Consider the following 15,356-nt stretch of genomic DNA (forward strand, 5'->3'; position numbering starts at 1 on the left):
TCTATGAAGAAAGAATTATGACAAACTGAATATATCTAGATCTAGTAATTTGGAATTATAACAAAGGTCCTGGTAGTAGATATATTTACCGTATCTATAGTATAGCAGTACTCTCCCTTATTTTGGTGGCGTTTGGTCACGTGACAACTTCAAGATGGCAGCGACCAGAAGACTAGGGAAGGTTGTGGAAATTGTTGAATTATTGAATATTTTCATATATTGACTATATTTGGTGGTCGTATTTATTAAATTGAAGTAAATAGTATTCAAATAATTGCCAAAATGATATTTATATAAAGAACTTGCGTTACCGCGTTTCATTCTAATTAAATGTGTTACTGGTTTACTGGGCCTGCTAATTTTTATATCCCAATGATTTCGTGGCAACTACATAATTAAGGAAGTGTCTAGCCTGCGTTCTAACCGATCAGTTACCGGCTGGCTTTCCTAATTTCCTGATAAATAAGTAATGGTTTTATCAAATAGCTATAGCGTTTCTCCACTAATAAATGTCAATAATTAATGGTTTAATTACTTATTGAAAGTGTTTCCTTCAGCTGAACTATGTAGTTCGCTCTTGTAGAAATACTTGTTGATTTACACTCCGTTAGCGTAAAAATCCAAAGCGGTTTTTGATTAACGCAGTAAAGAGTTTTCAGTTGAAAGACCTGAAAAAAATACTCTTTGGATTTTTAAGGCGACCCGAACATATACTGACTAAAGGTTATCTAGAGTTTCTTTGGACACCTCTTTGGACACTTTCCTTGAAAAACTCTGGATTTTTAAGCCGACCTTTACACTCACACCAATGTGTGGTATCCCAGAATGCCCTTCTCCCCACTATCTACATGTACATCGGCTATTTTGGTGGATATTCAGGGCTTTTCATCAGGAAATTGGGAAGAGGCCTTGGCCTTTCTATTTGGGAAATTTATGCACAATAATTGTCCATTTTGGGAAAAATAATCAACCGGAAGTAAACACTGAAAAACAAATAAAATTTATCTCCCCTGAAACACAGACTAAAATCCAGGCCATGGAACATGCTGGATTTAACTGGTAATGCGTCACACATGGTTCTGTGTGCTGTTAGGCAATAGTGAGACAAAAAATTGATACCAGACAAACGCTTCCTCTGGTAATACTGAAATATAAACAAAACGTTAACCATCTATTGCATGATTTTGGTAAATCTTGCCTTTCATTTTGGGAAATATCTCTGTCACAGTTGGGAAAAAATAGTATATTTTTGGATTGGGAAGAGGCCTTTTATAGGCCTCTGTTATATAAGGATGAAAAGCCCTGATATTGTAGGTTACTGAACATCTGTCACAGGTCAGTGAACCACAGTCAATACAGAGCTATAAAAATAAATAGATCAGTAACTAAAAGGCACATAGAGCAAATCTTGCCAACTTCACGTGGCAACTGAATATAATCTCGTTTTACAGGTATATGAGAAAGACATTTTTACAGAAGGATCAATTTGTATCATGAACACTTCCGACCAATTTTTATTAATGATATGGTGTTTTTATGCCCGAAGGGAGCATAATTTTGACCGTCTGTCTGTGTCGTCGCGGGCTGTCAGTCTGTCAGGTCCGTCGCAAATTCGTGTCGTCCATATCTTTGTCATCGATGGATGGATTTTTAAATAACTTGACATGAATGTGTACCACAGTAAGACGACGTGCAGTGCGCAAGACCCAGGTCCGTAGTATTAGTATTTTCTACATGGGGAAGGAATGAATTTATGATTGGAACTGTGAGAAATCAACAGTTGGGCCCAGTTCGGTTTATAACGCGCTGGCCATATTGCCAGTGTAATACTTTTATAAGTACCTGTTGATTTGATCAAGATAGATCAATTTGGCAAACGCTTCAATAAATTAAAGCACCTACACTTGTAAGCTTGTACGAGATTATCTCTTGTTGCCATTCTGTGTATTTTATACTTCTTTGGTTTTATATAGTTTTAACTCTTATTTACAATTATACTTATCTGTAAACAAAATATTACGTGAATACATAGAGCAGATGTGGGTATTTCCGAACAGTTAAGCAATAATGTTGAATGTTCGTAAATGCCCGCTTATATTGCCATTTTAAAACAATTTGTTTAAAAAGTGATTCCAGTTGATTTAATGTGTATAATTAACTGTATAAGTATATCTATATATAGATATGTTGTCGGTATAGTGTAAGAATAGTTTTCATCGTCTCAAATAGATTACTGTCAGATTTTTCAGTCGATAAAACGAATGAGATTGTGTTTGTAAACAAATTGTTGATACTCTATTTTTAGAAGTCGCAGAACTCCATGTTATTTTGTAAAAGTGATGTTTATTAAACAGCCTAAACTTTTTTGATGAATAGCAAGCTTATAAAACAAGCAGTTAACTTATTAATTTTGACTATTATTTCGAAATGAAATGGAATAATTATAAACGTTTAACTACTGTTTTTCTATAAGTTTTGAGCATCACACTGCTGCTATTGAAATTAAATGTCATTTAAAACAGATATTAATCTTTAAAAAATACATGAATGCTAAATATGACACTTTTAAATATTTCAAAACTGTTTTCATTTTGAAAATCCAGTGAAAAAGTTGTTAAATTTAAAAATTCTGATCCCATAAGAAAATTGGTTTGCCTGCCATCAGATGAACACATTTTAAATAATGAGTGACAACACGGCGATCTCGCTATTACTGATTTTGGCAAGCTTTTGTTTTATCGGCTGAATACATGTGCACATCGCCTTTTTCGAGACGATTAAAGGTAAATCTTTAGTATGTATTCACACAAAATTTCGTTTGCAGATAAGAATTGATATATTTAGTAAATGACAGGTATCAATACTTTCGTATTCATTATGTCTCCCACCACACAGTGGTGTGGGAGACATATTGATTTACTCCAGTCTGTGTGTCTGTCTGTCTGTCACAAAGCTTGTCCGCACTCTAAGACGAATATTTCTCATCCGATCTTCACCAAACTTAAATAAAATGTGTTTGACCATAAGACTGCGGCCAAGTTCGATAAATTGCCAAATCGCAAAGGTCTTCGATTATGGCCCTTGACATATTAATGATCATACTCATAAAATGTGAGTTATTCTTCAGCTGAAGCACAAAATCATTATTTGTTTAATCAAATCGAACTTTCTTATCGATCTTCCATAACTGACTAAAATGTTTGCCAATAAGACCTTGGCCAGTTCGATAATGCCAAATCGCTGGTCTTTTAATTTTGCCCTTGACAATAATAATGAATCACTTAGACTCTAAATATTGCTGAAGTATTTTCCAAACATGCAACAAAAACCACATCTTGTTACACTCAAGTCATAACATTCTCAATGCATCTCACCAAAATGAACAAAATGTGTTTGCCATAAGTTTGCAAGTTAATAATAGCCAAATCAACTCGCACTTGGGAATTATGTGCTTGAATTACCAAAATCATCTTTTACACCTGTCTGCACTCTTAGTCGAATATTTCTATTGGTCTTACCAGACTTGAACAAAATTTTGACAGAATCCCTCCGGTCGATACTACAAATTATTGGCATGATTTCAGAATTATGGCCCATGAATTATGAAATCGACATTACTCTCAAAGGTATATTTGCTGTGCTAAACAGTAATAAAAATACTGACTTAGTGTAAGATGATTAGGCAGTTGTGGGAGACATGTGCTTTTCTCAAAAGCAGCTCTAGTTAGGAAATCTATTACCGGACGCCAACGGACGGCTAGAAAATCCCATGGAGATTTTCTAGCCATCTAGTAATCCTTACAAACGCTTTCAGTTTTAAATGAAAAATAGAAAAAATATTCTATGTTTTCTTACTTTCTTTAGTTTATAAACTCATATTGATTCATGGATCATGTTAATATAGATTTTTTTAACTTCTTTTACTTTAAATGTTAAGAAAGGATCGATGTAAAGGGATTCTCAAATGATTCGCAATTGATGCTATGTTATTGATGATTTTAGTCATTGATAATTTTTATGCAAAGCTCTAAGTCAATCGTGAAAAATTGAGCTTGCTGTCTTACGAACAGCGCTTGTTAAGTTTAAATTACATGTTGCAAATTCCATGGACAGTAATGTGTCTTTTCATATATATTTTCGCATAATTGTTCATTATTTTTCTGTTGTGAAAAATACAGATTTAGATATATCTTAATTAAATGGCATAAGTAACTGAATGTGACTGAACAATTTTGATTTCAGAAATATAAAGAACCATTAAAAATGATTTGCAAATTTTTGGCACTTTAGACTGAAAGATTCAGCCCATTCCATTCAAAAGTATGTTTTCCCATTTAGACGAAATTACCTCATTTACAGAACAAAACTCTTAGTACAAGTTACTATTTGTTCATTACAATTTGTGTAGAAATTATTTTAAAACCAATGTGACAAAATATGATTTAATTAAGTTTCAGCAATACACAACACCCATTACTTATCATTTACTGTTGACAAAAACTACCCCTGTTATACATATCTTCCTAGCTTTCATAAAAAACATTGCAACATTTAATCAACCATCACTGGCATTGAAATATTTCTACTGCTTGGTTTGATTTCGTGAATAAAGAGAAACTCAAATCTGTATTGCTTATCAACACAGACCGTAAGAGGTTGAATCGATACATACTCTCGCGTAAATGAAGTCTCATATATTTATATAAAATAAATGAGATGTCAGAATGAAAACATCAAGCCTCTGAGATTTTCGTCTGATTTACCCGTCACGTCAATGTGCTCAGTATTTAACGCCCGTGTCAATTCTAGCATCTGAACTAACCTTAACATACATAAACCACTCAGAGGCCTTGATTATTTGTTAATTAATATATAACATATATATGAAATTACCCATTTACGCAAATTGCTATTGCTTTGTTTTCAGGAACTGGCTGACTTGAAGAAATCTCCTATAAAAACTTTCAAGATTCTAGAAGTGGATGAATCCAATATACTGCAATGGCAGGCACTAGTTGTACCTGTAAGATTCTTGTTATTTGAGAAATGTCAATTCCTTGCCTGGTTTTGCCTGAATTATTAGCTCACCTGTGCCTTTGTGATATCTGTACTAGTTTTTAAGATAAAGTGCAAAATGTAACTTGAATGCAAAACTTTAACCAGAAGCTTTAAAGTTATATTTTCCACCAAGGCCTTCAGAAAGTGTTTATAAGTGTACCTCACCATTTGTCTAATTTAATGAACTTGTAAACATGCCTGATTTTATAATGAATTGGTATTGTAAATTTGCCTGAATGCATCATTGGTTTGTAAGTTTTTATGCCCCCGGCATCTACTGATGCGGGAGGCATATAGTGATTGTCCTGTCCGTCCGTTCGTTCTTCCATCCGTACGAGGTTAACCAAATGTGACCGTTTCGTCTAGCATCAATACCCCTTACTAGAATGACTTGATACTAATGCAGATGTAACCTGTGACCATTCCTCATCTTCAGACATCACCTGACCTCAGTTTGACCTCATTTTGGACTTAGGTTGCTTTATAAGGGCATCTCTTGGTTAACCAAATGGGACAGTTTCGTCTAGCATCAATACCGCTTACAAGAATGAATTGATACTAATACAGAAGTAACCTGTGACAATTCCTCATCTTCAAACATCACCTGACCTCAGTTTGACCTTGACCTCATTTTGGACTTAGGTTGCTTTATATGGGCCATCTCTAGGTTAACCAAATGGGACCGTTTCGTCTAGCATCAGTACGTCAATACCGCTTACAAGAATGAATTGGTACTAATACAGATGTAACCTGTAACCATTCCTCATCTTCAAACATCACCTGACCTCAGTTTGACCTTGACCTCGTTTTGGACTTAGGTTGCTTTGTATCGACAAGGATGCCACCTGGAGCATCAAGCGTTTATTGAACACAGCTCCTTGTTTTTAGCTTACCTGAGCCAAAGGCTGAGCTTTTGTGACTGCTCAGTGTCCGTCGTGTGTCGTCAACATTTTCTAAAAAAATCTTCTTGAAAACCACTAAGCAGAATTACACCAAACTTCACAGGAATGATCCTTAGGTAGCCGCCTTTCAAATTTGTTCAAAGAATTGAATTCCATGCAGAACTCTGGTTGCCATGGCAACCGAAAGGAAAAACTTTAAAAATCTTCTTGTCCAAAACCACAGGGCCTAGGGCTTTGATATCTGGTGTGTAGCATCATCTAGTGGTCCTCTACCAAAATTGTTCAAATTATCCCCCTAGGGTCAAATATGGCCCCGCCCTGGGGGTCACATGGTTTATATAGACTTATATAGGGAAAACTTTGAAAATCTTCTTGTACAAAACCACATGGCCTAGCTTTGATATTTGGCATGTATCATCATCTAGTGGTCCTCTACCAAGACTGTTCAAATTATCCCCTTAGGGTCAAATATGGCCCGCCCCGGGGGTCCCAAGGTTTACATAGACTTGTATAGGAAAAAAAGTTTAAAAATCTTCTTGTCTGAAACCACAACACTTAGACCTTTGATATTTGGTTTGTAGCATTGTCTTATGGTCCTCAACCAAAATTGTTCAAATTGTACCCCTTGGGTGAAAAGAAGCCCTGCCCTGGTCCGGGGTCCTAAGTTTTATATAGACTTATATAGGAAAAAGCTTTAAAAATCTTCTTGTCTGAAACCATATGACCTAGGCTTTTGATATTTGGTATGATGCATTGTCTAGTAGTCCTCTACCAAAATTGTTCAATTATTATGCCCTGGGGTTAAAAGAGGCCCCACCCGCCGCTTAGCTCATAGTGACGTTGTCTATGGATCGCGGATCTGATTTGATCCTCGGCGTGTATGTTCCGTGATATTTATAACGAATTGCTGAATCATATCCCCACTCTGATTAATGTGGGAAGTGCATTACTTGGAGAACAGTTGTACTGGTACAGACCAGAACACTGGTTAGGTTATGCCCGTTACATGACTGAAATATGTTGAAACACGCGTTAATCAACAAAAAGAGCCCCACCTGGGGTCATTAGTTATTATGTGACTTATATTACTTAAAAATATCATCTGATCTATTTCCAAGACTGTTAATTATAATTACCATGACCAAGTAATACGATTCATTGACTGTGACCTTGACTACTTCTTGTTTTAATATCAGCTCTTGAAATTTGATGACATGCACAGTTTTGACACAATCGTTAACTGAATTTCTGTCCATGAATGACCTACTGATTCTAATTTATCATAAGTTTGACATTGAAACATGTAGCTGAAACCAGGTGAGCGTCCCGGTCACATGACCTTCTTGTTTATGATGATTAATTGGTAAATTTGCTGATCTTTTTACAGGAAGGCGAACCATATAAACAGGGAGCTTTTAGAATAAAAATAGACTTTCCAGCGGAATATCCGTTCAAGCCGCCTAAGATCACATTTATGACAAAGATTTATCATCCTAATATAGATGAAAAGGGACAAGTATGTTTGCCTATCATTAGTGCGGAGAACTGGAAGCCTGCCACAAAAACAGATCAAGGTGCGTGCCTCTTTGATTCAAAGAAAATATTCTGGTCTCCCCAAGTGCTTCCCTTTAAGGCAGATATTAGGGTATCCCCATCTCCCATTTAAAAGAAAACATGGGGTACTAAGTATATTGTTCAGTGTTTTGCTCAGTGTCTTTGTCCATTTATTTGCTATTTGATAGGTAATTTGATTTATATTTTGCAACTAGAAATGCTTTGGCCTACAGTGACTAAACTTCATATGAGGATTTCCTGTGCTGAGTAGACAGCTATTGTTCTGGGAGTCAGTAAATGAAACGTTAAGGTCACAATGACCTTGGGACAGAAAACTGGTTTCCATACAATAATTGGAGAACACTTGGGCATATAGTGGCCAAACTTTATAGGTTCAGTAGATAACACCTATTGTTTTGAAATCAGTAAATCAGAGTTCAAGGTCAAACCTACCTCAAAGCGAAAAACAATTTCTGATCAAAAAGGGAAGAATGCATTGGCCTAGGACTCACAAATTTGTCTTTGTAATAGAAAACACAGCAATTTTGATGCCATAGGGTCTTAGTCAAGGTCACAGTTACTAAAAATGGACTTTTTCTTTTTGCTAGGATCATCAAATTTGTGGTTTCTACTTTATAAACAAGTAGTTCAACTTGCTGACTTCGAATCACTTGCCATGGCTTCACTGTTGTTTGTATGAAACCTTATTAAGGGTATAGAATTCTTTCCTGTAATATCCAGCTTTTTTAACCTTTAGCATGCTAGATAAATTGTCGTCTGCTGGAAATGTCGTCTGCTAAAGCTGTAAAGTCACTCAGTTGCTCAAATTGGAAGAAATTGTCAGATAGCAAACAGCTTGGAACCTGACAACCCGATTTAATGGGTACTGATTGGTCAGCTGTGCAAAGGTGTAAATTCGCCATGCACAGGCTAAGGTGTTAAGAAAGGTTAGTGGTTAAAACCATATGTTCGCTGCTGCCGGAAGTAGTGCCCAATAGGGCACCTTGTGTCTTTCCTCAAATATTGAAACGGAAATAAACAGCATAATATGACCGAAAAACACTAATATTTGCTGGACTGAAGTCAAAATTTTTGAAAAAAAAACTGAAAATTTATTTTTGATTACCGAATATAGCGTTGATGTGACAAAGAGTGATCTTTTTTTTACAGTTCTACAGTCCTTAGTGGCCTTAGTGCAAGATCCTGAGCCAGAACATCCTCTAAGAGCAGATCTAGCAGAAGAGTATTCTAAAGATCGTAAAAAGTTCAACAAAAACGCCCAGGAATTTACAAAGAAACATGGCGAAAAACGCCCCTCAGACTAAACACACTGTGATGTTTTCTTTTTTTTATAGAAAGCCAATTTTTTTCTTTGTTTCACATGATCTTTGTGTCATATAGGCATACAAATGACACCGAAGGGGTTGTTTGAAAAGTAATGGTAGCCATTTGAATACATGAAAATTCGCTTATCAAAAGCTAGCCTTATAAGTATATCTTTCTTTTATAGGGTAGTCAAAGCCCTAGTATAGAAGTGGTTAAATAAGACAAAGATATTATTATCAGGGGTCACTGCATTTGCCATCTGAGGCATTCGTTGCAATTTCATCAAAGTGGCTCAAACTTCCTTCATGCGTTTCTTAAAAATTTATTTGTATATGATGGCCAGCAGTTTTGGTCAAGTTTACTGGACTGTTTTTTTCATCGGGCAAATTCTTGCGGTCCTGTGTACTTTTTCTTTGCATTGTGGATTAAAAAAAAACAACACTTCTTCTCAATGTGTACAGAGAACAAACTTTTAGCATATTTGTGAAATATTTCTACAATAGAACTGGATAAAAAAATTAATACTTGACCATTACTTTTTGAGGAATTCATTGTATTGAGTGGTATGAAAAGTTTGTAATCACAAATTGTTGCAATATGTCTTAATCAGCTGTTTGATCCAGTAAATCTTTAACAAGTTTTTTTTTTCTGTTGTGATTCTTTTTTTGCTAAATCCAGATGCAATATATACAGTCACCCCTGCCTTAGCAGTCACCTGCATTAAGGGGCCAGTCAGCTAAATTCCGGCATTGACATTTTGTTCCAATTTCCACCTGTCTTAAGCAGTTACCTCCCTTATGCAGCCACATTGTGTCCCTCCTTTGACTGCTTAATACAGGTTTGACTGTATAAATATTATTCTATAGGTCTATACAAGTAGTTTGAAATTTGAAGATCTCTTTACTAATGTCAATTTTCTGGCAAAAAAATATTTTTCTCAATTCTGGCCCAAGAAGGATTTTGAAAATTGAAAATAATGTATATATAAAAAATTGTGATAAGTTCAGAATTTTGAAAAATCTAAAAAGTTCATATTACCACCTTCAGAGTTCTGAACCCTTATCTTGCTAAACACTATTAATTATGCCTTTGCGACCAGTGTAGATCATGATCTGTCTGCACATTCATGTAGTCTGATCATGATCTGCACTGTTTACCATTCAGCCAGTATGTTTTTGGTATGCACCCCTTTTAACAGTTAATGGTACAGTCTGAATTGTAAGGTGGACAAGTTCATTAAAGAAATTTAGCAGGATAAGGGTTAAGAATGGTCATGTCTTGCATTTAAAAAGCAGTCAAGAAAAAAACCTTGTTACTGAAAAGATGGATTAAACAGACTCTGTCACTTAGTGCAAAAGGGTTATGTAGCAATTTGCTGTTAGATATAGCGCTGATTGATTTTCTTCTGACCACATGTTTGATCCATATTTTTCATAACTGCATTTTTCTTTGTTTGTTCCATAATTGAATAAGAACCATTGAATGATTATGCCACCCTATGCCACCACATTTTAAACAGTGGTGGTGTTAATTTTAAAAAATCTGCAGATGCGTTTTGTTGGAAATTTTTTTTTTTTAGCATTTAAGATGTTGTTTTACTTTAAGACTTGTAAAAATATAATCCACAGTGGTTTTATATATAATTTAGATGAATTGGAAAATGGAAAACTACTGTTATGAAAAATGTGAATGAAACAATAGTCTCATTACATAATTTTTACTCATTAAAGGATGATGTAATCACACTAAATTTTGTTTTAATGTATTGTTGAATGAATGGCTGAACAAGAATTCAGGGTGTCTGAAATATTGATATAGGTGTACATGTTTCAGGGGCATGTCACAGGATGCATACAGTGTATCGATATTTTTGAAATTTGATATTCTTTGAAATATTAGAATTATAAATGGAAATGTAGGCTTAACCCTTTTCATGCTGGACACGACTGATTCTGTCTTTGCGGCCAGTGAAGATCATGATCAGCCTGCACATCCATGCACTCCTTTTCTGTCTTCAACACCCTTTATCGTATAAAAATCTGTCAAGTAACAAGAAAAATATAGGCAAGATTCTACCTGAATCGGGACATTTTCTCAATGTGTACGATATCCAAAAGTCACATAGGTTGGTCTACCTGTTGTAGTAATTTCGAAAAATATAAATTCAAAATTAATCTGGTGGCATGCCCCTTTAAATATACATTTCCATAAGTATTTCCTTTATCTAGTTGTATATTCTAATATTATGCTGTTGATTTTTTATATAGATTATGTATGACAAATGTATACATGTATTCTGTAGGTGGGTGATCTTGTTCCGTGTAAGGAACTATTTTGGATCTTGTTATTTCATAATTTGGTGGTCTGAAGCCATTGACATTTATCATAGCAATTATTATCCCACCAAATCATCTTTCTGTAGAAAATCAACATAATTATATATCTAGTGTTGGGCTAAAAATGGTAAAGACTGGACTGTAAAGAAAAATTTCAACAGACATCCTTGAGCATTTTTATTGGAAATGGTAAAATAATGTCGATCAAAACATGATGTTAGAATAGAGTTAACTCCCTATGGTTTCAGACCACCCAGTTTGTAAGTGTATTTCATCACAGTGCATTAGACTTTATATAACCTTAAATGGAAGTGGATTACTTTTTTCTTTGTTACCCTTTTTAGCTCGACTATTCATAGAATAGTGAGCTATTGCACTCGCCCATGCGTCGGCGTCGGCGTCCGCGTCCGCGTCCCGATTTTGGTTAAGGTTTTGTATGTAAGCTGGTATCTCAGTAACCACTTGTGGGAATGGATTGAAACTTCACACACTTATTGACTGTGACAAACTGACTTACATTGCACAGGTTCCATAACTCTATTTTGCTTTTTTACAAAATTATGCCCCTTTTTCGACTTAGAAATTTTTGGTTAAGGTTTTGTATGTAAGCTGGTAACTCAGTAACCACTTGTGGGAATGGATTGAAACTTCACACACTTATTCACTGTGATGAACTGATCTACATTGCACAGGTTCCATAACTCTATTTTGCTTTTTTACAAAATTAAGCCCCTTTTTCGACTTAGAAATTTTTGGTTAAGGTTTTGTATGTAAGCTGGTATCTCAGTAGTTACTAATGGGAATGGATTGAAACTTCACATACTTGTTCACTATCATGATTTGACTTGCACTAAGCAAGTCCCATAACTCTACTCTCTTTTTTTTTCAAAATTATGCCCCTTTTTCGACTTAGCAGTTTTTGGTTAAATATTTGTATGTAATCTGATATCTCAGTATCCACTAATTGGAATGGATTGAAACTTCACACACTTGTTCACTGTCATGATCTAACATGCACTGTGAAGGTCCCATAACTCTACTTGGCATTTTTACAAAATTATGCCCCTTTGACTTAGCACTTTTTTGTTAAGTTTTTGTATGTAAGCTGGTATCTCACTATCCACAAATTGGAAAGGATTGAAACTTCACACACTTGTTCACTGTCATGATATGACATGCTGTACAGAGGTTCAATACCTCTACTTTGCATTTTACAAAATTATGCCCCTTTTTCAACTTGTATTCATTCAATTGACAAGGCTGTTGAATAGTCGAGCGTTGCTGTCCTCCGACAGCTCTTGTTTTTTTTTGGAGTAGAAACTATATTACCAGAAGTACTAAAATTCTTCTGTTTATGTTTTCAGAGCTTTGATTTCGATAAAAAAAAAAATCATGCAGTATGTTCAGTGAGCGTTAGTTTATGTGTGCAGTGGTATTTATTGTATGTTATTTAGTGATAAAGACGATCAAAATGGTAACTGATAGATGTTCTCTTAGCAGAAAGAAAGTAAAGTGTTCCACAGAACAAATTTCTTTAAAAAACATTGTATGTATGCAAGTAATTTTAAATATTGAAACAAAAATTTGGCTGTTTAGTAAATATTACATTTTGCTGAACATTGTCTTTCAAAGTTGAAATTCCTTTTAGATATTGTTACAGAGGTTTCGTTATATTCTTACGGAGGTTCCTTTTTAAAAAATTGTAATAGAGGAGCTATAATACTATCATTAGCTCGACTATTCGAAGAATAGGGGAGCTATCCTACTCGCCCTGGCGTGAGCGTTAGTGTCACACAAATGTTAAAGTTTGCGTACCACCCCAAATATTTTCTAAGTCCATTGAGATATTGCTTTCATATTTTGCATACTTGTTTACCATCATGACCCCAGTCTGTAAAAAGGAGGAGGCAACTCTATCAAGCATTTTGACTGAATTATGGCCCCTTCTCGACAGAATAAATGTTAAAGTTTGCGTACCACCCCAAATATTTTATAAGTCCATTGAGATATTGCTTTTATATTTTGCATACTTATTTACTATCATGACCCCAGTCTGTAAAAAGGAGGAGGCAACTCTATCAAGCATTTTGACTGAATTATGCCCTTTTTTGACTTAGAATAAATGTTAAAGTTTGCGTACCACCCCAAATATTTTCAAAGACAATTGAGATATTGCTTTCATATTTTGCATACTTGTTTACCATCATGACCCCAGTCTGTAAAAAGGAGGAGGCAACTCTATCAAGCATTTTGACTGAATTATGGCCCCTTTTCGACTTAGAATAAATGTTAAAGTTTGCGTACCACCCCAAATATTTTCAAAGTCCATTGAGATATTGCTTTCATATTTTGCATACTTGTTTACCATCATGACCTCAGTCTGTAAAAAGGAGGAGGCAACTCTATCAAGCATTTTGACTGAATTATGGCCCCTTTTCAACTTAGAATAAATGTTAAAGTTTGCGTACCACCCCGAATATTTTCTAAGTCCATTGAGATATTGCTTTTATATTTTGCATACTTATTTAACATCATGACCCCAGTCTGTAAAAAGGAGGAGGCAACTCTATCAAGCATTTTGACTGAATTATGGCCCCTTTACGACTTAGAATATGCTTATTGTAATGTTAAAGTTTTACTTATAGCTTATATTATACTATCAAGCACTGAGATAAGTCGAGCGAGCTGTCAACTGACAGCTCTTGTGTTATTTTGTTCTTGTTTTTTTTGGTCAAAAATGCAATAAACATTCAAACTTTGATGTAGTTTTAACATTAATGAAAAACTGTCTGGTTAGTTTTGCAACTTAGTCTATGATAGTGTTACTTAAGCAGTTAGATGTGGTTAAATGATTATTTTAAGTTTCATTTGTGGAAGATCAATAAGGTTCTATATACTGTTGTGATAAATATGTATGTATCGTTTATAGAAATTTATGCAGTAACTCTTTCTAGCAGCTTTTTTACTTAAAAACAAGTGTTCATTACTGCGTTCAAAGTTTAAAGTTCTTTGCACCAAATGAATGATATAAAGTATGTGTTTGAAACTGAGAAACATGAAAAAAGGGAAAATCTGTTGTCATCAAATATAAAAAAAAAGTCAGTAGAAAGTTTCGACAAATTATCAAATAAAGGCAGCATGTCTAATATCCATTCTACATTAAGGCAGATTTTTGTCCCAGGTCACTAGTTATAAAGCTAAGTTTGAAGACCAGTCCAGGCAATGACGACCAGTCTAGGCATTGGCGACCAGTCCAGGCATTCTGGCATCTGATTGGTTGTTTCAGAGTATAGACATGAAATTGTCCAATCAGGTGCGTGGTCACATTAACAAAAGATAATCAGCTATGGAAATATTTTGTTCGGTAGTATAGCATTTAGTCAAATGTGTAACTGATATTTTTTGTCAAATTTTGTAGAAAGAATTAAAGATTTACTTGTCATACTGGAGATTAATGTTTGTTCACATTATTTTTCTTTGTGTAGTAGACATACTGTTTATATTTCAGTGTATTTATGTATGAATAAAGTGTATGTATGTTAAGGTAACATAATTATGTTTGTTTTTCACTGTTTTGTGTATGAATAAAAGAGTTTGAATCTTAGGTCATATTGGAACTGTCTTCTCACCGTAATATACGCTCATGAAAAATATTAAAATTGGAGTTTGCAACATATTCCATAAATATTCTTGTTATTGTGGTGTCAATCGTTGGAATAAAGTTGAAGATGGGCATTTATTTGTAATTTGCCAGTCTCTTTTACAAAATAAATGAAATGGAGTTGGACATGACTGAGGAAATTGCTCATAACTTGACCATTCATTTCTAATGTCAGAAATTTGGATAAAAATTACTTATTTCGGTCATGGTTACTAGCAGAAACTGTCAGAATTTCTATAAAGGTTGAGACATTTTCATCAATTGATAACAAGTGATTGTACTCAGTAAAGTAAATAGGCGGGAAATTCCGTTTTGTGATGTTGAACTCGAGGATTTTTGACAGGGTTTTTAGATGCACATTATAAGGAAATCGGAATGCAAGATCTGTTGAATTTGAAACATGTAGTCTGTTGGATCTGTATTGAATGTCTCTGTAATGAAAAAATAAAATTGATCTGAAAGTTGCAAAATTTCTTATTTTTAGCTCACCCAAAGCGCAGGTTGCTAGGGGTGACTGCT

The 15,356-nt window shown here is 34.7% G+C and overlaps 2 protein-coding genes across 2 annotated transcripts in view; one reads left to right on the forward strand and one right to left on the reverse strand.

The window, feature by feature from the left end:
- Window positions 1-131, reverse strand: part of LOC123533662 (uncharacterized) — a 14,419-nt gene extending 14,288 nt beyond the window's left edge. The window contains exon 1 of the mRNA XM_045315412.2: window positions 90-131. The gene's annotated coding sequence lies outside the window, so the exon portion shown is untranslated. The remainder of the gene's footprint in view (window positions 1-89) is intronic.
- Window positions 2-15,307, forward strand: LOC123533663 (ubiquitin-conjugating enzyme E2 L3-like). Its single transcript, XM_045315413.2, has 4 exons — window positions 2-181; window positions 4,928-5,023; window positions 7,348-7,534; window positions 8,685-15,307. Exons 1-4 carry the CDS (start codon window positions 155-157, stop codon window positions 8,837-8,839), a joined length of 465 nt encoding a protein of 154 aa, XP_045171348.1. The 5' UTR covers window positions 2-154; the 3' UTR covers window positions 8,840-15,307.
- The last annotated feature ends 49 nt before the right edge of the window (window positions 15,308-15,356 follow it).

The sequence above is a fragment of the Mercenaria mercenaria genome, chromosome 12 (genome assembly GCF_021730395.1).
Source record: "Mercenaria mercenaria strain notata chromosome 12, MADL_Memer_1, whole genome shotgun sequence".
Taxonomy (NCBI): Eukaryota; Metazoa; Mollusca; class Bivalvia; order Venerida; family Veneridae; genus Mercenaria; species Mercenaria mercenaria.